General features: G+C 39.4%; 1 protein-coding gene across 1 annotated transcript in view; it reads left to right on the plus strand.

Annotated features, from left to right (window-relative positions):
* LOC100742794 (neuroendocrine convertase 2) overlaps positions 1-26861 on the plus strand; it is a 39527-nt gene that overhangs the window by 8138 nt on the left and 4528 nt on the right. The window contains 7 exon segments of the mRNA XM_003491363.4: positions 4071-4175; positions 5029-5293; positions 8214-8251; positions 11129-11205; positions 14214-14478; positions 18911-19123; positions 23482-23582. Of these exon segments, the coding sequence (XP_003491411.1) occupies positions 4071-4175; positions 5029-5293; positions 8214-8251; positions 11129-11205; positions 14214-14478; positions 18911-19123; positions 23482-23582 (1064 nt within the window).

Here is a 26861-nt window from a genome sequence, read left to right on the forward strand (position 1 = left end):
GCTTCCAATACAACGTCGCGTCGGCTCGATAAATCGTATCTATATGCGATAGCCGTGGCTGAAGGGAAAGGTTTATCCGGTGAACGTATGTATAATAACGTAATGTTGTGTTCGATGTTACGCACTTGGTGCACGTTTGCTAATTAGATTACGTGACACGTGTAGCCCAGGCTAAACTCGATTAAGAGGCGACTAGTTCTACATTATGGTACTATGTGTCTCGAGATAAAACGTCTATTTCTATCAGAATCCTGCTTTATCCTCTATTTCCTTCTTTTCTTCTGCATTAAAATATAGGCGATCCTTTCGAACACTAAATTACCGATCTGTAAAGCGTATCTAAATACGCGATATAAATACAGCGACGTATTAAAGTTTTACTTTTTTTATCAACATATCACGTGCATTAGACAGACCATTTTGAAATTTTATTAGTATCGTAGCGAGATTCGATTGTTGTTAATTATATTTTAACACAAGACTGAAAATCTACATGGAAGCTGGAAAGTATTTTGCATCGATTATATATCTAAGATTTTTTTTATTGAATAAGAGAAGTAGAAAATTAAGTTGGATAGTTGTAATGTAAAGAAATTTGACAGATATATCTACGGAAATATTGCGCTTTAATTCTTTTACGATGGTAAAAATAGGACAGTTAATGGAACAGATAGATTCGTTGACCCAAATAAAGTCCACCCAGATTGATCGGTCATCTGGCGGGTTCTGTTTCGTCAAAAGTGGAGCTTGATTAAATAACATAGGGTCGACGAAAATCCGGGATGCACGCAATATGTTTCTCCATTAAAGCGTTAGAAGCGTCATTGTACGTTCGTAGAGAGCTTCATCGTCACTGAGGATTTCAAAGGCGTTGCATCGCTATAGAATTCTAATCTCTCGGTGCTGCACGTGTTGAACCTATCCATCTGCAACGAGCGGACTCAAACGAAGTTGCTTTTTTTTTCCAGAAACTCTGTATGGAAATAAATTCCCAATAAATTTCAAAGAGATAACAAATTTAAATCCAAAATAGAATCGTCTGTGAAAAAAAAGTGAAAAGGAGTACGAAAATGTTTCAAACGAATATGAAAAAACAGAACTTTGTTACGATCAAATTCGTATTACGCACTGAAACATCGGAGTTTGAAAGGAGGCGATTTATCTTTTCGTTGTTGCGACTTACCTAAATCTCCTCTTTTATAAAAGTATCATAACCCGTTTCATTGAAAACATGGTTTCACAAAGTTCAGGATAAAAGCAACGATGCACGAGAATCGGCGTCAAAATGAGAAAATTCTTTTCCACCGACCTCTCGTTGACGTCCTACGCGTATTCACGCCTCCTGATATTGGAATTCGCGGCAACCATCACGTTTCTCGGATAACAGATTTGTCTGGATATTGCCTCGGCTGGTGATCGCACTTACATACGGAAGTTTCTTACCATTTACCGCGTTATTTATCTTACAAATTCGTGGCATCGAGCGACGATCGCCTTTGATCTCCTCTTCGATACGAATCAACGCTTTCACGTTGTAAGTAACTTCGCGACAAGTATTCTACCGGAAAGTTAGTGCATCGTTAATCAACGTTGCTTCGTTGTATCTTCACTCGTCGATATTCAAGGAAATTTACATACGGCGGTAAAGCGTCGATAGTTGCCGAGGAACCGCGTAATTAACGAAGTAGCTCGGTTCGATATCGACTTTCGCGGAGCATCGATCGCGCTGTTGTTATTTTTGATCGGAAACGACTGCAGGGTAACCATGACGCGACACACGCATGGAAATTGAATATCGTGAGCCGAGAACTGGATGATAAGACACTGTCGGTTCCTGGTTTCTCTTCGTCGCGGTTCACCTTCCTTTTACCGAAAAAGCTACCGGAGTCTATTGCTCGATCGATCTGCCATTCCATCTATCTCTCCATCCCATTAATTTCTTCCAGTCTGTTAAAAAAATATGTCCCTCGTCTGTTCCTTTCCTCGTACCTCAGAGAAAACTGGGATTTCGCTGTTTGAATGGAAGAAAAAAAAAAAGAAAGAATCTCTTTGAAGCTTGAAAATGGAAGATGACTCGTATAACGCGATTAACGAAGAATTTTCATAACGTGGATCGTATTAAATTATCACGACCAGGATTTTATTTCGAGTGTCAGTTAATATTCGTTACAGTAGCTGTTGTAGTTTTTAAAGCTAAATTTCACGCTAGATTTCAAAAGCAATCACGATTCGAAATATCCTTCTTCTCTGTTCTTTTTCCCCTTTTTCTATTCTCTTAATATAGTCGTGCGTTAGAAGAACATCGAAATCGTCAAAGGTAGATCTCAAACGCTAAGAATGGGAAATTACAGGAACAATTTTTTTTTCATAACAACACGTGTTTAGTAACTAATATTAGGTTGCCCGGAAAGTTTCTTTCGTTTTATAAGAGAATAATAGACGCACAATGTTTTTTCTTTTATATTAGTTTATTGAATTATGCACGAATATGTAATAATAGAAATATAACAAAATGGATCATACCTAATTCGATAAAATAATATAAAACAGAAATTGTTGTTCATTTATTATCGCCTTATGAAACGAAAGAAACTTTTCAGACGATACTTTTTAAAGCTTCCAAGTAGTTTGTAGTTTTTCATTAGTATCATGCGAAGAGAAATTCGTCGATGGCTTTTACAGAAAATTGCACTAGTCCATGAGTTAGAATCGAGCTTGTACACGAATAAGTAGCATTGGAAGGTGGCTGTGTATCGGGAATGGGATATGGAATGGAATAAGATGCGTCGACTCAAGACACCTATATCTACGAGGATTCCAATATCATCAATAATGAGATATCCTGTGATATGGTCACGTGTAGGCCTCCATCGATATCGTCCACGTGTTAGCCTCTCGTTGTAATCTTTTCCTTCTTGTTAAAGTTCTCAACTTTGCCACGGCAATTCTTTGTATCGAATTATCGAACAGCGATCGGATTTCTCGAGTATATGAGCGAAGATTATTTTAATAGTAAAATAGGAGGATTAAAATGCGATTGAAATTTTACTTTATTCTTCCTCGATCCTGATAAAATTGTTAGCAAACGAGTGATTTAAATGCAAGGTGTGTCGCGTGTCCCGTGAGAACTGGTATTATTGGATTGGAGCGAACGTGTGTAGTTTCTCGATTTCAGAGGATATCGGCTATTAGTTATTCTCTTCGTAAGCGTTTTATCAAAAAACATATAAGTATTCTTTCAAATTTAAAAAGCGTTTTAATAGCTAATTTTTGCGAAAAGCTCAGATAACGTATAAGCCGTTGAGTCGTGGAATCAACAGGAAAAGATACTTCTCTGCTTTCTACATTTTTGTTCTTTACTGTTCTCCCTTTCTTCTTTTCTCTATTCTTCTCTCCGTTATTTATTTCCCTATATTCCCCTTCTTCCTTCCTCTCTCCGTGTCCCACCGTTTTCTCTTTCCAATCAGCTAAAACAGACGAATTAACGATTGGGAGGGATAAATAATTTATGAATCCGATAACAGACCGTACCGTAACCGAGGTGACTTAATCTGTCCGTAATTGGCTCGAGTGGATCGTCGAAACGATGGTTCGACGTTAACTCGCTTCCGCATAATTCGATCAGATCACGTTATTTACCTACGTGTTCCAATATCCTAAGCGAATCGACGTTTCGAAAGGATTCTCCTACTCGCACATCCGGTCTGGATTAAGGTATATCGAGCAATTTTTGCGAAGCAACGGGTGAATTTCACTTCGTCCGGCCACTTAGAATCCTTTTGTTCCTTCCAAGATGATGGAAAGACGGTAACGAGCTTGCTAAGTCATCTTTAACCAACCAACTGTCTCGCCGTTTCTTCTCTAGTTGTTTGTCGCTTCCATTTCTTCGAGAGATGATCATACGATTGAACAACTGGAACCGCTTTCTTATTACGTGTCGATGAATGTTCATCGCGTAATCGAATAAAAATTGTCTTCCGTTATCTTGCAAGAATTGGATCGAGGCAACGTACCAGTGACACGAAACGAAGTGGCAGCGAATATAAATTGCTGTTCTCCTGTCTGTGTAGATATTGGGCAGCCAAACGGAATATCACTTCGTTCATAAAGCCCTACCACACGCAAGGAACAAGAGATCTGTACCTCACATGAGAAGGTTGAAAGTGGATCCGTTGGTAAGTGATTCCTTGAAATACGCCGGGTTTTTATCGTTTCTTTTTTCTCATAGAATTTTCGTTCCATCGTTATATCACATTTATTATTCGCAAGGCTGAAATTTCACTCTCAAAGCGTCCCTTTAACCGTTCGCCGTAAATTTCATCGATAAAAGATTGTTATCGTCTTTTAGAAAAATCAATGTAGCATTTCGAATAATAGCTTTCACGGGAGGTCGCTTTGAAAAGTCCAAAGGAACGTATTCTTTGGCTCGTGGGAGGATACGTGGATTTGAAAAGCCTCGTCCGGACTACCGATATAAATGTAAATGAATACGTAACTTCCAGCGACATGGAGGGTATAATTGGAAAGGGAACAGATTGATCGGGTAAATTACGATTGTTCGATCGCGTGGAGTGCGGCCGCGATATTGTCATCGATCACTTCGCAGAGAACGTTCCGTTTTTTATTATACTTTCATAAATTTCCATCGTTCTATATCCGTTTTCCGACCCTTTTACTCGATTCTGAGAACGCGAGAAACTCTAACCAAACAGTCATTATTTTCCCATTGTTTGCTTCAGGTCGTAGAACGGAAAATGTCAAACGAAAACGAGCGAAATCTGTCTTTAGACGCATTCCTCTTGCTGTAGTTTATCCTCCTCGTTTTGTTTCCACCGAGGGGAAATATTTGACGTTCCCGTTACCATTTTATCGCTATTTTACCCTTTTTCTGTTGACCATTCTGACCATTTATGATCTCGTCCATTAATCATTCGACGAAGCTCGTAAAAGAGAAATTAACTACTTGGCATTTTCGAGGAGTCGGAGTTCTCGCGTTGGTGTAAGGGTGGATTCGAATAAATGTTTTAGGTGCACACAGCGGTGCAACAGCCCGGATTCAAGAGGGTGAAGAGAGGCTATAAACCTCTCAGCGTGGATAATCTCGTGCCACCGTACCAAATGAGTCAAATGAATCCTGGTAATAGAGATCCGTCGGATCCGTTCTTCCAATATCAATGGTACTTGAAGAACACTGGACAAAACGGTGGCAAAGCGAAGTTAGACTTGAACGTGAAGGCAGCCTGGGCTCAGGGTGTTACTGGAAAAAACGTTACCACAGCTATAATGGACGATGGTGAGATTCCACTTGGATTTCTTTATTTTAAACTATTTGGATAATGGCGTAATAGTACCATTTATTAATTTCATCTTCTTATAGCTAACTCTTATTACTACTGTATTTGCTGATTGTTTCGTTCCTTTGGTTCTCGTCTTTGTTGCGGCCGTTTCTCTGTTGCACCGTATTACATTTTGTAGCATTTTGTAGCGTTCTTTCCGGTTTGAGTTTTGTCAATCTTTCTATTTCTCTTGTCGATTATATTTCCTTCATATTATGTTATACACTTCTGCCGAACTGTATAACATACTTGCTAAAACTATTTAGATATCACTTCAGATGTACTATTGGATTTTCACACTGGCATAGAAATGCAGCGTTTACGATATCACGGAAGCGGATTATCACTATTTTACATATACATATTAAACGTATTTTCTAGGTCATGTAGATACGGATACGTAGGACGATTTGGCGCGATTTAACGGGCATAATTTTACCCGTGGCATCTGGAAATCTCATTAACAGAAAACGTTTTAACTTAAATTACGCGACGCATGAATGTCTTGTATTCCCGAGGTTGGTTGTATTAATTGCACGTCGACTAGCATTACTAGGTAATCAGTTACTGGTGCTATCGCGACATAGCTTCATTAATTATCGTTATACACTGTTTCCTCGTATACTCTAATATTCGTTTCTAATCTTTTGTAGAAAATAGCTTTCACTGGTATCGTGCAGAATAGAAGATAGCTGGGTAGTAAATCTTTTTTGTAAATTCTTCTAGTCTATTTCCATAAACGTGATAACAAGGATACAATGTAATCGCTTCAGCAACATGCATATTAATGTACGCGAACGAAACACGAAGAGAAACCTGTATTTGGACTTCGTGGATTGATTGAATCGTACGTATCGTACATTGTTTCATACAGAGACGAGGGATTTTCAGCGATAGCCGATAGCTAGTGGATCAAAATCGATGTAACAAACCCAGTTCTGTGATGATACATTCTGTGATGATCCTATCGCTCTGTTCGGTTATAAAATCACGAAACTCGACATCTCGTGGCTTTTTTATTCTCTTTACATTGCTGTAAACAATTTTTGGAAACCGATTCTCAACGAGTTATCGTTTTTGAATAAATAAGGATGGACCAGCTCGATATCCGATTGGATTCTGTGCAAAATATTTGTTATTCGGTATCGCAACAGTGCTCCACTCGCGAACATTGAACGAACAGATATGCGTTTCCATCGTTTGCCTATGGATTTTCGTTTTTTTTTGTTACTTTTCAACGACTTCTAGCTTTCTTTTTTTTTTATTTCCCTTTTTTAGTGTGGCTATTATTGGATCATATATCGAAGTCGCTAGGTTCAAATAAAAGTTGGATTTACACTGGCAGTTGATGTATGGACTGAACGTTCTAAAAATACAAACTTCGTTTCGTGGTGAATAACAATTTCGCCACATCGCTGTTCGTGATATAGCAATTGAGCCAGTCATAACTTCACTCATCGACTTCTAAGATAATAATGCATTTGCTGGTAGTCAGAAACTAAACTCACAACATAGTTAAACTAATGTCACAAAAAATAATTCATATCTTTGCTTATCGTCCAATGAAAATTAAACGATGCTATAAAAACATTTGTTATGACGTTCATAACTTCATGACTGCATTAGGTATGATTCTTTTACGATGTAATTAGACGTTACAGTAGTAGAGAGAATATTTTATTTAAATGTTTCATAAGAATTGAATATATCTCGAAATTAGAAATGCTCGAGTATTTTGTTGCTGTTTCTGAAGAAAGAGGATTTTTCGCTATTAACGAAGAATTCCCATTCTGTAAATAGCAATCGATAGTTCCTGATAGAAAGGCGTGTAACTGATGGCCAATCTCGATCGTTTATTAAGTCCAGAGCCTCGATATCGTCTCTGTTAAACTGTAATCTGCGATATCTCGTGATACAGCTTGTTAAAGATTTTAGCCTTTTACGGCTTTACCTCGGTTCTATCGATTTCGCCCGACAGTCATCGTTCGGCAAACATAGCGATAATATCCCGCCGTTAGCGTTGTCGACCACGCAATATTACGAGTTTAACGCCGCACGAAACTCGTTGATACTTTAGATAAACAAATTGCTCCATTATTTGGTTGACTTCGATCATTTCGCTCTAATCTTCCGGTAATCTGTTCGAATAAAGTGAATTGTATAATATTCGGCGAATAAAGCGTTGTTTCGTGGATTTAGAAGATTAACGATCAGGAATTTCATCAATTCGCGAGCCAATAGTCGTAGAAACTCCAATTATATCTCGTGTATGTTAAATCTATGGTACTTCATGAAACTTTTCGATACTTGAATATACACGTTTTTCTACGAATATCTATATCATGTGGATTACGCGAAAAATTTGGAAATTTGATTAGCAACGTATCGAGACTCGACTACGATGAAAGTATCGGTAAAATATGAAGCAATCTGAATGGTTTACGATGATATATTAATTATGTTTTATTTTATTTTAATTGTATTTTATATTTTATTTTATTATCTTAAGTTATATTAATTAATAAGTTTTAACGTTCAGCGGAACCAGCTTTAATCCCGCGTTATAAGACTATGGAATACTAACTCCGCGTTATAAGACTTTAAAGTATTTCAGTCTTTCCCATCAAACGTGATATGTAAATATCTAACGTTGGAGAATACGCTGATGAAATCATAAAGTAAAAGGTCAGTCGTGTTGCAAGAGAAGCTTCATCTTTACACGGAACTCGGGCTTAAAGCTCTCTTCGAATGATTAGCCCGCGGAAACTTTTAATGGACTTGGCGTAATCTTCAAGTATCTCTAGTATCTTTCCATTCCTTGGTTTACCGGATTACGTATTCCATTTTGAAAACGTCGGTTCTTTATTTTTGTTCCAGGGGTCGACTACATGCATCCGGATCTAAAATACAACTACGTAAGTACGATCACTATACGCAAAAGAAGAAAGTATGGTGATTATTATACGTAACCGTGGTTCAAGCGAATACTCCGAACACATATTGTAGAAATTCGTTATAAAGTCGATGTCTGAAAGGTTGAAAAATTGCGTGGGAGATCATGCTGTTTACCTTCCTTTCAACGCGTTTGCTGCCACATCTCGGTGGCGTTCTATTGTAACCGCAACACATTCATAAGGTACATTAGCATATACTGAATCGCACGCGTTGAAATTCAAATCGAGTTCGTAACCATTTTATCACGACGAACGGGCGACGATAAAAATCCGCGGAGCGTCCATTTTGTGGCAGTCGTCGCACTGATGTCCTACCCAGGATCTACTCGAGCAGACGGCCATTGTTCCCCGGTATAACGTCGTTAATCAACGCGACGAGGTGTCTTTAGCAGCGGTCTTTGTCCTGGGAAATGAAACCCGACCCAATGGAAAATCACAGGGAAACGTATCGCACGACTTGGATAACGCACCTTCAGATCTATCAGGGACAATTACGAACGTTTAGAACGTTCTTATTTTTCGGCTGTTGCGATTTGTTAGTTAAAATGCAATTATTACTACGGCGATATATTACAACTGACGAGAGGATATCAACTTCTATCGTTTTAACAAGTGGGGATTCTATCCTCGTAGAAAGCTAGAGCCGCTGAATCTTCAACGTACGCGATATATTTCATCGTTTGTCACGAAATGTAATGACGAATGTTAATCTGTCTTCAAATGTAGATCGTTTGGAAATTATTCGCAACGAAATCCGGCGAAATTGCTCGGCTGGACTGAAATATCCTTCTGATTCCAACAACTTTGTCTTATTACGAGGCATTTACAAAAATCTTGAAAGCATCCATAGCGAGCATATTTGCTGACGAGTACGCGCCTCTAGAAAAACGTCGTTGCCTTGCAAGTTGAAAGATTGTCCGTCGAAGGCGACGACGTGCGTGTTACGGAGAATAAACGAAGACAGAGGAGGGACATAATTTCCATTATTCGCGAAAGAACAGTCTGTTTTACGAGCTGTCTTGGCCACGAGTTTCTGAGTGCAGAAGTCTCTGGTACGTTCGATTCAGATCACGTAGCTTAGCTAGCTCCTCGAGATCTACTTGATGTCTTGCAGGAACAAGAAAGTCAGCGCGTTAAAAGCGGTTAGTTAAAGAGGACGATAACGTGTGTCGAATGATGCTGAAGGAGAAGTTGAAGAATTCACGCTCGGAAATTACAGCAAATACTTGGCAGATGTACTTTGGATAACAGCGACGTAGAATTATTTTGTTTCGCGGCGACGACGGGCGCTCAACCTATGTGCTGGGATGTCGAGTTGATGTCGAATATAGTTAAAGCAAACAGTCAGTGGAAACGTTTCATGAATAAAAACAGCAGAGATGTCGTGAACACGTGAAGAGGGAAAAGATAATAAATGGGTGAAGTTTCTCAGGGTTTTTCCAAAGATCGGAGGCTGAAAGGCGGACAGACAATGCAACACCCACGTGTCACAGAGGCTCGTTGTCAACTTTATGAGGGAGGAGACAATAAGGGGAGAAAGTTGGCTGGACGTTAAATGACAAAGGATGGAATTTTCCAGCATAAAAACCGGCAAACTAATTACTATTTCAGCCTGATACAATGTTCACCGCGTCGTTCAACGTCGTCGAGGGATGAATTCGTAGATAAGAAAGAAGGAATTCGATGGAGCGAATTTAATAAAGTTTGGTCGAGTGCTTTTTATGACAGGAACGACAATGAATTTGTCAGTGTTAAGTTGGGCCATTATACTAAAACATCTAAAGATTCTGGAATTTTTATCAATGGCATTCAATTAGAGGGTAAAAAATGAGGTGATATGGACGTGAAACGGGAGGAGAAACATGGGAGGGGATTGGAAAGAACGAAGGGATGAACCGAAGGGGCAGTTTTCAAGACGAAGATTAATAGTCGATCGACGTTCTGTGGATACGAGGAATTTATGGGGTGTAAAATTAATAGGAATGAATTCCTATGCTGCGCAAATTATGTCGCTGGGTTCTGCGTTCGATTAATTAATGAAGCCAACAAGTCTAGTCATTTTTGTCGGAGATTTATTCTGATTTATCGTTGTACAAATTTGCGAGATATTTTATGCGCGAAAAATTCCCTTGACAACGCGATATTTATGAAGAGCAACGAGGAGATTATCCATGAAATATTAGTAATATTTTTATCATGACAGAAGTGGCATAGCTTGCAAGAGCCGTGTAAAAGGAAAAGCTGACATGAAGAACATTGTAATGACAATGTTGAGAGAACTACTGCTTATCAACCTGGAGAACAAGAATTCGATTCTCAGTCGGATAAAATAAAATAATGTCATGATCTGATCGACAACATGGATGACAGTAAGAAAAGGATAATTCCCAGTCGATAACACCAGAATGTAATTTTTAGAATGCGCAGTAAATAGAAAGTAGTAAGTAAATAGAAATAACAAATAGAAATTACAAAGATGAAACTTTCAGCAGTGCGGTCACATAAAAGTTACGTTACGAAAGAACAAATAAGCGTATTTCCTTCACTTTTTCATCCATTGGAAAAGCTCCAGGAAACTTTCATCTTAAAGAATATCGCTACTCAGACCAATATCGATTCCCCGGCGTGTTATACTTACCAATCGAATTGCTGTCGTAACGTATTTTTATTTCATCTTCTTAAAATGAGAAAAAAGAATTGGCGTGGGATGGAAATCCGTAGGTTGTCGATCTTCTATCAATTTTAAATTCCTAGAATTCTCCTTGTAATCAGGAAATAGGATACCATTTTCACTGGAAGATTCAACGAAACTAAAGAAAAATCCTTCGTATGTTTTAGAACGCCAAAGCTTCTTACGACTTCAGCAGTAACGATCCTTATCCGTATCCACGATATACCGACGATTGGTTCAATAGGTGAGTAAAATGATACAAAATCCGTATTACCGTGAAGCTGCAATCTACAGAGTGGAATTTTAACGAAGTTTACAGGATTAAATATTTCCTATATAAGGTAGAACCGGCTATTTTTACTAACAAAATTAGAAAGGGGTTGGCCTTGATTAATAATAACTTGAGAGAAACGCGAAAGCTCGGCACGATCGCGTAATTAATGATTACCGGATAGCAATTAGCGTGGACGCTGGGGTAGATGGTTATTAACGTTGGGAAATTGTTTCGAGTTTTTATTTCAACTCTATGTTGTTTTTCCACGGTGATCGAAGGTGACACTGGTCACCGAGAAGAAGGCAAGGAACAGGATATCGATGTTGCAGCCGGGACAAATCGATGAAACTTTTTATTCGATACCGAGAAATGGACTTTTCAGTTAGCGAATCGAAAAGAACGGCCCTTTCTTCGGTTTTACATTTAAAGTCGATAGGAGGATCCGATGAAACGGTGGAAAGAAACTGATCGCGTAGCTTGACGCAAAAACCTCCTACATCTCGACGAGGGAGACTAACGTATTTCTTTTCCAATTTCACTGTTTATTTTAATTTCACTTGGAGAATTATTCTCCATAATTCTCATAGCACAGCTGTCGAGCGGTCGTATCTCTTACGTAAAAATGTTTCCATGAACCCATCATTTATTTCCCGCGATGGCTTACGCAATCTTTTTCCAGCAATTTCTGCGAGTTCCTGCCGTTGACAAGAGCTTTCTACCTCGAATAAATACCGTGAAAAGCCTAAAACGACGAGCGAACGGTTCTACTCAAAGCGTTTCTCGCCCAGCGTTCTTATAAAGTATCTCAGTAAGGGAATTTATCGTACGAGTTGCCTATTTTCCATCGGTACTCGTCCTTCGAGATGAAACATTTTTCGTTTCTCAAATATCTCTCTGTCGAATCTTTCCCCTTTAACCTTTCCGCTTTGCATGTTTCGACAGAGAAACATGGATCTCTGTTGGAACAAGTTCATCAAGAAAGAACTTCTAGACAATCGTCCACAACTCTATTAATGATTCACTGAATTTCCTAACGGAGAGAAGAATTTAACGAATCACGCTTCGTTTCGTATATTCAGCGAGCGTATCTATAATTCGATTCTTCGTTTAATCGAAGGAAACGAGTTTATTCAGCGAATAAACGAGGAATTGATTAAAACGCTTTCTGCACCGTCTCTACGAGGAATTTGTCAATCCGATGTGGCATTACACCATGACCCCGTCTTAACGTAATTCATCGTTCTTACTCTGTGTGTGTGTGTGTGAAAAGCTTGATGGAAAATGAGACGGGCGTTTCACGGTGATCGCCTCGATTTGGACGTTGATACGTCTGCGACAAAGTCGTTCATATCCTCTTTATGACGTGCACTACTCGATTTTATTGGCTCAATCAGAACGCTGTAATAAAGCTGGACTCTAAAGCTTTCAGGAACGTGACGAAAGAGAATCGAGTGGGCGTGATAAAGCGAACGATAAAATTCGTTGGAACGTTTGCGTCGCGACTTGGACTCGAGAATCGCGAGATTCCACGTCTTTCCCAATATCTCCGCTGTATCGTGGTACACGCGAAGCTTTCAGCAGTTCGCTTTCTGTCTTCTGAACGCTTCGTTTGCGTCTCCACTTGCTCAATGCAATATCGTGTCGCATGCTTTATCCGTTTGTCGTCAGCGAAACTGATAGTCACGCGGTATTGCTTCGAGGAGTATTTGATCAGACGTTTGGTAGTTCCGCCCGTGTTCACGATAGATGGACTTTTAGAAGAGAAAATCAAAGATGGAATGTAAGTTAAGGAACGTACTGCATCCTTAAAATTTTTGAGAAGACGAGCCTGATAAAATTATGAATGTCATCAAACTTCTAACGAACGCTGTCTGTTCTCTGTAATTATTATTAATTATTAATTTGAATTTTGCTTGATTAATTTCTATAATAAATAGCCGTGTCTCGGTTTCCCCGCTTTTTAGTTTAGTCGCACGGTATATTCAAAGATCGTCGTGACTTGCTGTTCCACTCGTCCTTTCGTTAATTACTTTGGGTGTAATTTAACCCGCTTGGCTGAGATTTAATGGCGAAGACGTCACACGACAAATGATCGTTTAACCATTGAGATGGGAATTAATTTGATTCGAATGAATATCGCTCTATAGCTCGAATCGAAGGGATACCATGTAATAGGGAATATTCATTTAATTTTGTTTTAATTAGAAAATACAAAGGTTATAAACGCCAGCGGCGTGTTATCACAGGCAATTGTAGATCGTCTTGGCTACGGATTGTATAATAAAATCGTATTTGTCGTGGCCCATTTGCGGTACCTCTGGTACCAGATGCGCTTGTTCAGTTCGCAGCTGTTTCAACCTGACGTACACAGCAATAAAGGCAGCTTATTAAGCGGTAAACGTTCTTGGTAATTTTCCAACGGCAAATTTGCCGCAATAAAATTTTCATTAAACGTTCTTTCAGGTATCGACTATGACGTTCCTTTGACTGTTCTTGAGTTCGCGACGCGAGTACGCTTGTGACGCGATCGCTCATAAATTCTCATTTAAGAGGATTGTATCCGTTTCGTGGCGATACGTTATTCGTGATTGCGATGAACCAACGGGGAAAGAACTTTTCAAATCTCGTGCATCGTTTGTTTTCATTTCACCCGTCTTGTTTCTTTACCAATTTATTGCCTTCAGCGTTGCACAAGCAACGAATAACCGAAGGAGGACTACCGTGTAGACGATTCGAAGGAGGAAAACGATAGTTCGTTTTTCCCTCTATGAAATTTCTCGCTCTAACGTTTCTACGAACTCTGATAATCCAGATCCACGAACTAATCGAGTCTCTTCAATTCGATTTACACGCTCTAATCGCTGCTAATCATCCGATAATCGACACCCAGATTCCCAGCACGGAGAATCTGTAGTAAAAACATTTTCCCTGTCACGCAGACACGGCGGGTCTAATTAAGGTGTTATTTTTCTTGAAAGCCACGGAACCAGATGCGCCGGCGAGGTGGCAGCAGCCCGGGACAACGGCGTCTGCGGCGTGGGCGTAGCTTACGACTCGAAAGTCGCTGGGATCCGAATGTTGGATCAGCCTTACATGACCGACCTGATCGAAGCTAACAGCATGGGACACGAACCTGACCTCATAGACATTTATAGCGCCTCTTGGGGACCGACGGACGACGGAAAGACCGTGGACGGGCCGCGAAATGCGACGATGAGGGCCATCGTGCGTGGCGTTAACGAGGTGCGTATTAGTATCACGTTTTTTACCCTCTTCTACATCACCCATAGGATCTTCTTAGCATCCTAAGAGAGACAGAGAGAGGGGGAGAGAGGGAGGGAGAGAGGGATTAACCCCCGTACCTTGAAACTTGCTCGATTATTTATCGCTACCTTCCAAACTCTGTAACCGTAGAACATAGAGAAATATGGAAAAGTTTCTGGTTCGATAAATCTGTCATTTTATGTTGCAAAATCGGTGTCTAAAGGAATTTTAATCGTCGGAACACAGAGCGTAGAAGCAAGTAAAAGAAAGCAGTACAACGATAAATCGTGTCTGTTTTTAACTTTTACGTTCCTGCTGTGCAATCATCATGTGATTACATCGCTCATCGCTGTACGAATTCGCATCACCATGGAATATACAAATTTGCGTTATCGATGAGATTTTGGTAACGAGCATCATCGGTAAAACCGTTTGGTATAACCGATGAAATTCTGTTCAAACATAATAAATTATTGATCTGCTCGATGTCGTTTTGACACGTTTACTGTTTGGTGTTGGTTTGAAGTTGCTTTTGGATTTCATTCTACGGCTGACGTTAAAACCGTGGTGATCTTTACGCGAGCCATCACCGTATAGCGTTCTGATTTCTCATGAGAGGGGACTTTAGCGCGCCCCATTTGAAACTTTTATGGAAACAGCGGAATGTAATTTTTACGTTGATAAACACACTGTGACAGCCGTTTCACCCACGATACGTGTCATCCATATTTCAGTAACGTATCGCGATTCAGGCAGGGCACAGAGGAACTTCCCCGTGAGGAACTTGCCGTGATTCGTTTCTACGATACGCAATCTGTTTCTGATATTGTATCTTGTGGGGACGAATGTTATCTAGTTGCTAGTTTCGAACACAAAACGTGACGTTGGCAAATGGTATTAAACCAGGATCGGTTTCCACGGTGAAGTTAATGTGTTTTGTTGTCGTTAGTTAACCAACTGAACTTTCTTTGTCGGCTGAATACGCTGAAAATCATGTTACAGTTACTTCGATTGCAACTGTTGTAACGAAAGTAGAACTTTTAGTTTGTGTACGAAAATTGCGATATTTCATTTGCAATTTATTTTTCAGTCAATTCGCGTTGTTAAATTTTATGGAATTTCCACTGTATTTACGAAAAGGAATTCAAAAAATCGATTCAATTTAATCCGTTGCTATTTTTTGGTGTCGAAAGTTGCGATATTTCATTTGCAATTTATTTTTCAGTCAATTCGCGTTATTAAATTTTATTGAACTTCCATTGCATTTACGAAAGGGATTTTCAAAATCCCTGCATTTTTCAAAAATCGATTCAATTTAACCCGTTGCTATTTTTTGGTGTCGAAAGTTGCGATATTTCATTTGCGATTTATTTTTCAGTCAATTCGCGTTGTTAAATTTTATTGAACTTCCATTGTATTTACGAAAAGAAATTTCAAAAATCATTTTAATTGTTTATTACTTTTTCTCTCATCTACAATTTTATGAAATTTTATGAAATTGAATCTTCTTTTCCATCACTATACGATAAAACGTTTCGCTCGAATTATAGGAACTCTTTTTCCACCTCTGATCTGTGTAACAAGCTTTTACGATGCATCTGCCGTTCCAACATATTTTTTTGTAAATTGATAAAACAATAACACGCTTTATTAATATTTTCAATAATGTTGTATCGCGCGCAACTTTTATTTTATATTATTTCTGCTTAATCTGATTTAACTCTCGCACAGTGAATATTTTATTTTACTGAATAAAGAGAAGAGTCGATTAAAAAAGCTTTTATCTCTGTATAATAAATAATTGTACTTATAAAAACAGAGACAAGAGATAAAATCATTCATATAGTTGGACAGAACAATAGTACAGGAAAGTGTAACTTGGAAAGTAATAAACGTGAAATATCTGAATGAATCGAAATTGATTCAGCCACACGGCTTAAAGTGCCTAATAGATTTACTCTGGAATTCTAGTAATCTTTTGCGGGCAAAACTCGAGGGACTAAGTTCAACCTTTAGTGCTTCTCCATTTTACAAGTATATATGACGTAAGTTTAAGCTATGGTTTATGTAATTTACGCAAGCCATAGTATTTACGAGACGTTTCTACGACGTTTCTCATTTAACGATAATTCCACCGTGAAATTTGTTCTCGTAAAGAATATGCGTCTCCCTTTTATCAAAGTTGCTTCCTCTGTAGTTCGAATCACGTACTCCAGCGGCACATACGGCAATTTCCAGGATACGCGTATACCGTGGTCGCAGAGGTTTCCGTGTTTTCGCTGAAAACGTTACGACATTTCAGCTTTCATATTTTCCTTGATATTTTTTTGATGCTTAGCATTTCCACCCTCTGTCGCTATTTATATTTCCCATGTTTAATTTACTTATCATGCTTTCCTCTGTTCACTCTCCTAACAATATTATACGACGATTTAATTGCATAATTTTTATCGTTGCTCGGCCTGTCGCAATTTTCAATATTTCACGAGTTATAATAAGTTTGAACGCTGTTCGTATGCAACTTTTATCGAAGTTTCTTTTAATTACCAAATCTTTCTCGCTCTCTCTCTTCGTCTTCCGTCTTCAACCGAGAGAATTTGTTTTTCCATGGGAAGAAAGGTCAAGAGGTAATAAAGTTAATTCGCCAACTTCGTCTTTGCAGAAACGGTGTCCTAATTAACTTTGTAATTGCGCCGTGAATTTCTGACGGTCGTCAAGTCAACGGAAGTCGCTCAACGGTGCTTTCAAGCCGTCTGTAAACAAAGTATCCTTCGACTCCATCGATCGTTCTGCGTGAAAGCTCATGAATACATCCTTTGGTTCGCTACTATTCGTCAGAGTTTCGCGTATAGCGTGAATAACATCGAGTAATTAAAGTTTTCCTCGACAGAACGTACTCGCGACGTACCCATCTTTTTCACGACTTCTTTATCAAGATTTTAAATTTTTTATCGTGGGTAGCATACAGGATAAAGGTAGAATTATTTATTTTACAAGCAAAGTTATCGAGATTCCAAAAGTTTCGAACGAACGTCGTGTTGTACACGTCGTAGATGGAATTGGATTTGTCAAGCATGTAATAAGTACGTGTTTCGAACTCTGAAGGGAGAACACGCAAGACGTGCTTCGATTTTTCCGAGAGAACCCGACTTGTTCGAGTTTCCGCAATTCCCATAAACCACGAACGAGTAGCCAATAATTGCTTCGAATCCAATCAGTGTCCACGTCATTGCGAACGAAAGCGTCGATAATTTTCATCGAAAAGACGGCGTAGTCGAGTAGACTTAATTACCGAGATAATGAAATCGATTCGTGTAAAAGCCACGGACGTAGCTTACGATCACTTTTCTCCATCACGATAATTTTAACTGTGTAATTTAGAGGCAAGGATTAGACAGATTCGAAGAAAAGCAGCTGCATTCGTATTTATTGCTGTCGATGGCTCGCGGCGATCATTAGATTTGGAATGTAATTACGAGAATCGGAACGAGATGTTCGAGGACTCGTTGGAAGCTGGAACATCGATCGACGCGTAACTGTTTATCGTACTCGTAGCGTGAACGTGACTACTACTAATTAGCCGAGTAATTCATTTCGTCGAATCTCGTATGTTTATTTGCGTTGTGCTCGTCCCGTTGTTGCAAATTAGTTTGCTCTCGTGTTTTCAAACTATGTCGAGGAAGCGTGTATTAAAAAGCACGCTCGTCGATTCTTAATTAATTTCCATCGAACTTTTCCAATTGCTCGGCAACTTCTATTTTCCAATTACACCGCCCTATGACGATCTTTCGCTGAGAACGACAGAAGCATCAATCGATAAGTGTCAAGATCCGCTCTGTTCACGGATATTTCAGGGACCACGTCTCTCGTTTCGGAATTTCCCCTTAACAACCAGTCGTCACACACTCGATTTGTGACAGGTTGTTACGCCGCGCTGCCAGCCAATTGGGAGCGGAAGTTCTTCGGGGACGTAGCTGTCGACCGAGAAATAAACTCCAAGTGTACGTGTTTCTGCGCTACGATCTTCCATCTTCGTTATATTTGAGAAATACTTCTAAGAAGAAATACTACTGGTCTCTTAAATTCCAATAAATCGAGAAACTTCATCGTAGTTCTCGCGGAAATGGAACGTATGGCAATTTTACTTGCAAGATATTTGTCAAGCCCCAGACAGAAAAAAGAAGTATGAAACTAACTTTTATTCGCTGACTTTTTCGGTTAATTTTAAATGTAAAATGCCCTTGTCGTTAGAATTAAATTTAACCGCGTAACGAGGAGTAGTAGAGGCGAGTCATTATAATTTTGGCCAAAACAACTCGAGCGTAATTTAAATGAGAATTTAAATTGTCTACAAGTTAACAGAGATTTTACACGTTTAATGTTTGATAAACTGGATATACCTGGTTCACAGGGTCGAAGAGGATTAGGTAACATTTACGTGTGGGCTTCCGGTGACGGCGGTGAAGAGGACGACTGCAATTGCGATGGCTATGCAGCGAGTATGTGGACTATTAGTATTAACAGCGCCATCAACGACGGGCAAAACGCTCATTACGATGAGAGCTGTTCGAGTACTTTGGCCTCGACGTTCAGCAACGGCGCTAAGGATCCCAATATTGGAGTAGTAAGTGGCATGAAACGTACCACAGACTCTGCGAGCTTGCTCGAATATTAGGGGATTTTTAATGGATTCGTGAGATTCGAGGGCTCTAACAATTTTATGGGATATACGTATAGAACTGGGGTATTTTATGCGAAATATGTATAGAACTGGGGTATCTTATGGGAAATACGTGTAGAACTGGGATTACGGAGGGTCTTTAGACGACGTTAATGCCTCGAACTTTCCAAATATTTATGAATTTTGAAAGCCTTATAGACTTAGGATAAGAATCAGAGGATAAGACGAGAACTTTGAAGAGTTTCGAGGATTATCGGAATTCGTTGATTCGTCGTAGAAAATTAGAAAATTCGACGTTTCTTTATATTCTTTCCTCGACGTTTAATATCCTTTTAAACAATTTAGCGGCGCGATTATTGTATAGAAAGTTTGTATTTATCCTTCGAAGTGTGTCAAACTTTCGATTAATTTTCGACAGTCTTTCTGTTATAAAGTTTCCTTAGAATCTTCGATATTTTTGCGAAGCGTTTGCAACGTGCCACCTCATCGTACACGAAGTTACAAGCCATGTTTGTGGAATTTGCTATTCGAGTTGCGGTCGAAGTCACGATAACGCAATTTCGCAAGTATCTGGAACACGGCGGAAAGAATTCCAGCTTCGCGGAGGAAATACGCGAGGACTCAAGTAAAAATAAGTTAATTTCGTGAACACGAGCCAAGAATCTTGCTGCTCCGCTGGTACGTGCGACTCGAATGAACCATGTTAACTTCTCGCAGACATTTCCCGCGTTTCTTTCGATATTTTCTTATCAAATATATCTTACAATTTTCACACTTGATTTATTATATTAATATGTTCCCTCGTGTAGTAAATGAACGCGCAAACGAACAAGACGAAACAGCGTTGAAAGTCGTGTTCACTGTACGAAGAAACAGTTACAGTGATTCTTATTTCTCGACGTAGTGCAACTTGCACCTACTTGGAAAATTGCTTTGTTACCGGATTGTTAGTTAATGACCAGACAAAGGTCACTCTCTAATTAGAGTGGATAACAGTGGCAGTTCGTGTTACCTCGGTGTCAGGTCAACCGATATATATATCTGCGTCTTCCGATCGCACGAACCTTTCTTTCAGCGAATGATGTTGAGATTCAAAGAAGAAAAAAACGAAGAAGAATGTGGACGAAAGCGGACCTTGGTCACAGCCGATTTTCTAAGAAATAGTTAAATTGACTGAGGTCGAATATCGTATTTCGGCTGCGAAATATCAACAACCATCGATGATCGTAATACGATCCTTCTTGTTCGTGCTCGCGAGATGGACGAAAAAACGAACTGGCGAATTGAAAGAAGGAGCTGTTAAATTGGGATAGAGATCTAGGTAGGAAGTATAATATCGCGTAGCGTGGTATAAAATGCCGTCGAGCATCGTGTAGGCGTGAGCACACACTAAGAGAAAGCTCGTCAATCTTTTACAGTTCACTCGGCGCACGATAAAGGGTATAAGTGATATCGTAAGAAGGCTCTCGTCGAAATTTTATTCCACGGCTCGACAAGACTGGTTCCTTCTACCTATCAAGTGGAAGGAAGCTAAGATAAGAAGTTTATGAATGTATGATGGCAGGATCAGAGGGAATTACCTGTTTCAACTCGTGCGCTGCATTTTTCCAGCGTTATTACGGTGCTTAACGTGGGCCACTTTTAACGCAGCAGTAGATCACGCTAGTCTAGGGAATTGAGGAGCATCCTGCTGAAATAATATGGGCGAAATGCTGGCTGGGGAAATAGAAGAACTCCCGGTTGCTCAGCAGGAGCGCCACGTATCCTCTGGTAAATAGAGGCGTCTTCGTTTAAAAAGCAGGAAAAATGTCGTTGGCGAGTAAAGGCCGTGCGAAGGTTGAATTTAATTTCCTGTTAACTTTACGTGGATCTTCCTATGTGGTAGATATCCATTTAAGAGGAAAATTATCACCAGTTGGCGACGAAAGTGATTATCGCGAAGCGAGCACTGCATCTGAACGTGCTGTTTTACAGTTTTATCACTCGCTTCAGCGAACGAGGAATTGCTTATAGAAGATATAAGAAAACGTGCAAGTTTTTCCATCGTCTATCTTAAAGTAAGAATTCTCGAAGCTAGTCCTAAGTGTATACACAATTTGAAAGTACTCTCCAGAGTAACTATCGTATAAAACTCCTAGATGGTTACCCACTTTCAGAGGCGAGGAACAGCAACGAGAAGAGGGAAGATGATCGCGAACTGGAATGAAATTTTGCCCTTATTATTCGTGCAGCAAAGACGAGATTAGATGGTTAGTCTGATGGTTAGTCGTGTCGAGACACTTTGCGCTCGTTCAATCTGAGATATCTTGCTTACGGGATGTTTGAAAATTATAGATCAACTTGGGCTTTTGCGACTAGTTGACGTATTCTAGGAATTGGGACGAGAGAATAGGTATTCGATACGAGGACATGGACACACATTATCCTCCAGAGACGTTGGGTCGATATGCGAAACAAGATGGAATATTAAACCATTTCTTTGCCTTCCTGCACATGTCAGCTGAAAGAAAGGCTGTTGGCGGAAGCGTAACTCGCGAGAAGATCGTTTTCATCGCTAGGGATTAACGGGGGACGAGAAATTCCTGTTCTTAGCTCATGAAAGCTTTTCTGATTTGCTCGTAAACTTTATACCGCGGCTTTATGGACGCTCATCGTCGATAGATGCTCTGGTATGGAACGCTTCCTCGCGTGAAAAGAAGGATTGCCGTTGTTATTCGTGGTTCCTTTCTTTTATTGACTCAACGAGAACGATCCTCGTGAAAAGCAGTCAACCCGTAACAACAAGGCACGTAGAATGACAAAAGGAGCGAACAGGTGTGATTCGAGGATCCGAGTATATCGCTAAATCAAATGGAGAAATGTATCGATCGTATGAATTTATGAAACCGGAAAATCGAACGAGCTCGTCATTTCATAACGACGAAAAGCACGGAAAGAGGCAGAAGAAGTGAACAGATAAGAGTTAAATAAAAGATACCGTTTGATGTTGCCAACCACTTCACGAAGCACGCTCGAGAGAAATCGATATTTAAACACGAAAGTTAACGAAGGAAATTTAGGCTGACGTGGTCGAGGACGAAACGCGAGTTCCACGATAACAAGACTCTGTTTTCGATAATCTTGTATAAACTGGTTGTTAACAACGTGTCACGTTGTTTCGTTCACAACACCCATATCAGCGGCGAGCATGTTCCTGAATAGATTTTGCCCTCGTTCCTGAACGTTTTTGCGCTCGATAGCCGGGACTTTATGGATGAACACGGTCCGCTCGGATTTCCTGCACTATCTCTCTGTTCCACGGGATTCCACGAAAATTTCACGGTTGAGCGAAGGGGAAAATAAAGGAGAGAAAACGGGGGTGGACGTCCATGGCACGGATTACAAGGACCACTTTCAAATAAGATTTATTCCAATGCCGATCGTCTGCGTGCTAAGTGAAAGAAAGGGATTACTTTTTTATTTCGATCCACTCGATTCTTTTCGCATTTACTTTTTTCTTCTTCTCCTCCCAAATTGTATCGCTGTATTTTAAACAATTCACCTCGCGAAGGTATTTCGCACGCTTGTAGAAACGTTTTATAAAATTTCAGTTCTTACAAGAAATTGCCAGAACCGGTTGCACTATTAAGAAATGGTCGATTATTGAATTACTTCACCACATAAGGACGTGCTTAGTCTTAAGCGGAGGTTCACTGAAACGATTACTGGCGGATATTTATAGCAACTTTATCGCATATATTTATAGAAACTTTCTCGATATACGCGGAACACGCGCGATTGCACTCGAGGAAATTACAACGTTTGGAAATAGAACGTTTAATTCCTTCTGTACGAATTGCTACGTTCAATCTTCTCGAACGATCCACGCTTTTTACGATCGTTTCAAGTCGAAACTATTCCCATATAATGGCAGCGTACGATACTCGGATTAGCTCGTACGCGATTCAACGTTCTCATGTGCTTCCGTCTCGCTTGGAAACGCGAAAATATTACGCTGCATTGCGAACAACGGACCGAGCGTCGAGAAGAAAACCCGCTAAAAGAGCATTCAAAATTCCATCACTTAAAATCTTTCGGGTAACAGGCGCATGACAAACTACCTACGTGAATACAGAGGACGCTTTGAAAACCTAATTACAATTAAAACGTGCTGTAGGGTCATTAAAATGCAAATAACAGTTAAAGTACGTTCTAATTTCAGCCGGTAAATGAGATAAAGAGAGAGAGAGAGAGAGAGAGAGAGAGAGGTTACTGACTTGCAATTGCATTTAGACGATATATTTTCCTTTTCTTTTTTCCAGGCCACCACTGACCTTTACGGTAAATGCACGACGACGCACAGCGGAACCTCAGCCGCTGCACCCGAGGCTGCGGGAGTGTTTGCACTTGCCCTCGAAGCCAAGTAAGCGCTCCAGTCAATTTTAATATTATGTCGAAGAATTCTTTGATCTCCTCTCGCCACAGATTGTCCTGTGTATTATATATTCTTACAGTGATATGATAGGGTGGTTGGTACAAGCGGAAAGGGGGTGATTCTACGCGAAAAAGGAATTAAATTTTTCCATCGAGACAACGATCTACAGTAAGATCCGTTATAACGTACCGCACGCGTACCGAGCGAAAATTCAAAGACGATTTTTTCGAAAACAAAGCCTCAAACGAGAAATTTTTATTCTATATTTTCGACTTCTTTTTTCGCATAGAATCACCCCCTTTCCGCTTGTACCGCCAGTTACCAACCACCCTGCATAATAAATGCTCGTGTGACAGTAACGAGATCGATGACAAAATAGTTTTAATAATGAAATCTATAAGTTATTCGATTGCCCTTATATTCGATTTGCAATTGCACGATTCAGCATGAGATCGATAATGTATAAATTGTAACTCTCTCTGTTCCATTGATTCTACTATTTCATAAATTATCGTGCAAGAGAATGGAAAGTTCTTTTTTCGCTGAAATTCACGAGAAAAAAATCATTCGTCAGTGTCGAACGGTAATTACACTTACAACCAGGATCTTTCTATGCAGTCCACGATAGGATAATCCACTCGGAAGCATTGCGTTCTTAATAGGGTGAAATATCCGAATCCTACTAAGTTGGCACTTATTTCGTCTGTCGATTTTTTAAGACATTGACGAAACTTTTCGTCGCAGTCGCAACTTAACCTGTTGAACAAATTTCCAAATCTTCTTTTATCTTTGTCTCCTGATGCTTATTGAAACGTTTACAGTTAACCACTCGCAGTCGAAGGAACATTCGAAACTTAACTCCAACTAGTTCATAACGAATAAGCTATTTCTAAAAGTCGTTAAAAATTTTCATGTATTTTCATATCTATCGAATAAATAGTAGTAGGAACCTTATGATCCTACGTATTATGGCACCCACGGTTCGGTTAGAAAAGTAAGAAACTTACTTAAATGGAATAGTATGTCTGCAAGATGAAAGTTCTACATGGGATCGCAACTGCTCGATGACACGTATCTTGCAGAGCTTGCAACAAGCTTGCAACTAGTACAACCAGATAACTTGCTTTTAATCGGAAGGAAATTCGTTCATTAGCAATCTTGTGATGTAAGTTTTGAAAGACGCATATACATTGCTGTTGGAAATTAGTCGCACACTTTTTCCTTATCTTTGATATTAAGTAATTCAGTCAGAAAATTACGAATAAAAGAACCTGCAATGATCTCGACGTTTGTAACGTGTAATTTGTGCAAGTGTTTATAACGAGACATTGATTTTTGGTAATTAGCGTTTTCTCGATGATTTCACGATTCAATTCTCGAGCATTCTCGAGTTTGTACTTTACTACTTACAGTAATTTGTAAGCTCGATCGATGTTTTAGGAATAAATATAGAATTATTGATCGAAACTTAATTGCAAAACATTTTCTGCTCGTTTATATTTAACGTTTAATTTGCATATTCAAATTTCGCTGGCGAACGGAAATAGATAGACGCTTACGGTTAAACGAGAACGATACGGGCTCGGTATTTTCGCGATACTCGTTTTTCTATTAAAGGGAAATAGGGTAAATGAATGATTAACCGCGCTGTCGAGCAAATAAATTTTACACGAATATCGACGATAAAGCGATGTGAATTAGCAATTTCGATAGCCATCGACGCGAGCGCTGACCCATGGGTGTTAAATACCGAAGATACTTCTCCATCAATGGTGACGTGGGTAGATAATTAGCAATAACGTTAATTTGTATCTACCATTGTGACTCTGTTATACGCGTATAGAGAGAATTCGCAAGCAGACGGCAAAATTGCTACGCAACATACGAATAAATTATGATGTACGTCATATTTCATTTCGAAAGCACGAGGAGCGACCAAGTACGAAAAAAATAAATAATATTAATATTACTATAATATTATATATTATATATAATAAATAATATTATTATAATTTGTACCCTGATTCTAACTCGCGTTAAGGTTCGACTGTCGTGCAGTCGCGCGAGAGATCGAAAATACTCGACGTGAATGATCTGTAAAAAATATAACAGGAAATTTATGGCAAAGGAAAGAGAACAGGAAAAGGGTGGAACGAAATATGAAGGTTAAACGGCAGAAGAGAGATAAAAAGTGCGTCGAGTAAAAAGAGATAGGAAAAAGGTGGTAAAAGGGCGTGATGCAAAGGAAAGCATGGAAGGGTAAAAAAGAAAAAAAAGAAGAACCGATGTCAAACAACGATGGAGGAGGTAAAAGGTATAGTAAAAGAGAATGAAAGAAAAACAGAAGTAAATTGCAAAACTAAAAGTATAAAACAGAGAGGAAAAAGTACGGTAAAAACGGAAATCGATTATAGATAAGAGAAGTTGGTTCTGATACTTGAGGTGAAATCGATATTGTATAAAACGCGGCAAGAAATGAAATGATTTAAAGAAATGAAGAAAGATAAGATAATTTAAGGAATATTTTATTATTTCTAAAGGCACGATAGTTTCATGATATTATCGTTGCACTGCAACACCCGTAATAAACTGCAATTTAGAAGAGAGCCATTCAATTGCAAATTATCACGCTATACGCTTTCAGACTTTTTGTAGCCGCATCAGCGTGAGAGTGATCCGAAAGCACTAAAAAGCGGCAAGTACCATCTGCCTGAAATACGGTGCAGCTTACAGTTTTATCGTTCGTTCAGTAACGAACGATATTGCAAATTGTGACGTAAACGACGCTGCGTAGGTATCGCGTTTGATATGAAATATTTAGCATCGCGAACGATAAAAATTGATGTAATCGCCCTACTACAGATCTCTAGAGAATTTTCTACAGAATTATAGCTATCGCACGCTTCCACGTACGAGATTTAGACTTAGATCTTATTGTATCGTATTTCTTGAAAATTTTGGGACCAGATATCGTTGATCCGTTCTACTGAAAAATCACGGGTCGATAGGAGCAACTAAAAGGAAAGGAATGGTTCGAAATATTGCAGGTGAGAATGTACCTGTAGGTATGAATGAATCGCGATAATTTCGAGAAACGATCGTTGGAAACGACAGCGAGGATAAATTTCAACTTATTCAAAGGGGTAATTGGGCCGCGATTCAAACCGTGCGCTGGTCGTTGGGAATCGTGAAAATTGAAAAACAGAGCAGCAGCTTACGGAGAGCAAAAGCTGCGCTAATGGGGGCTCCGTGTTTCGTCGAACACAG

The sequence above is a fragment of the Bombus impatiens genome, unplaced genomic scaffold (genome assembly GCF_000188095.3).
Source record: "Bombus impatiens unplaced genomic scaffold, BIMP_2.2 scf_0548, whole genome shotgun sequence".
Classification (NCBI taxonomy): domain Eukaryota; kingdom Metazoa; phylum Arthropoda; class Insecta; order Hymenoptera; family Apidae; genus Bombus; species Bombus impatiens.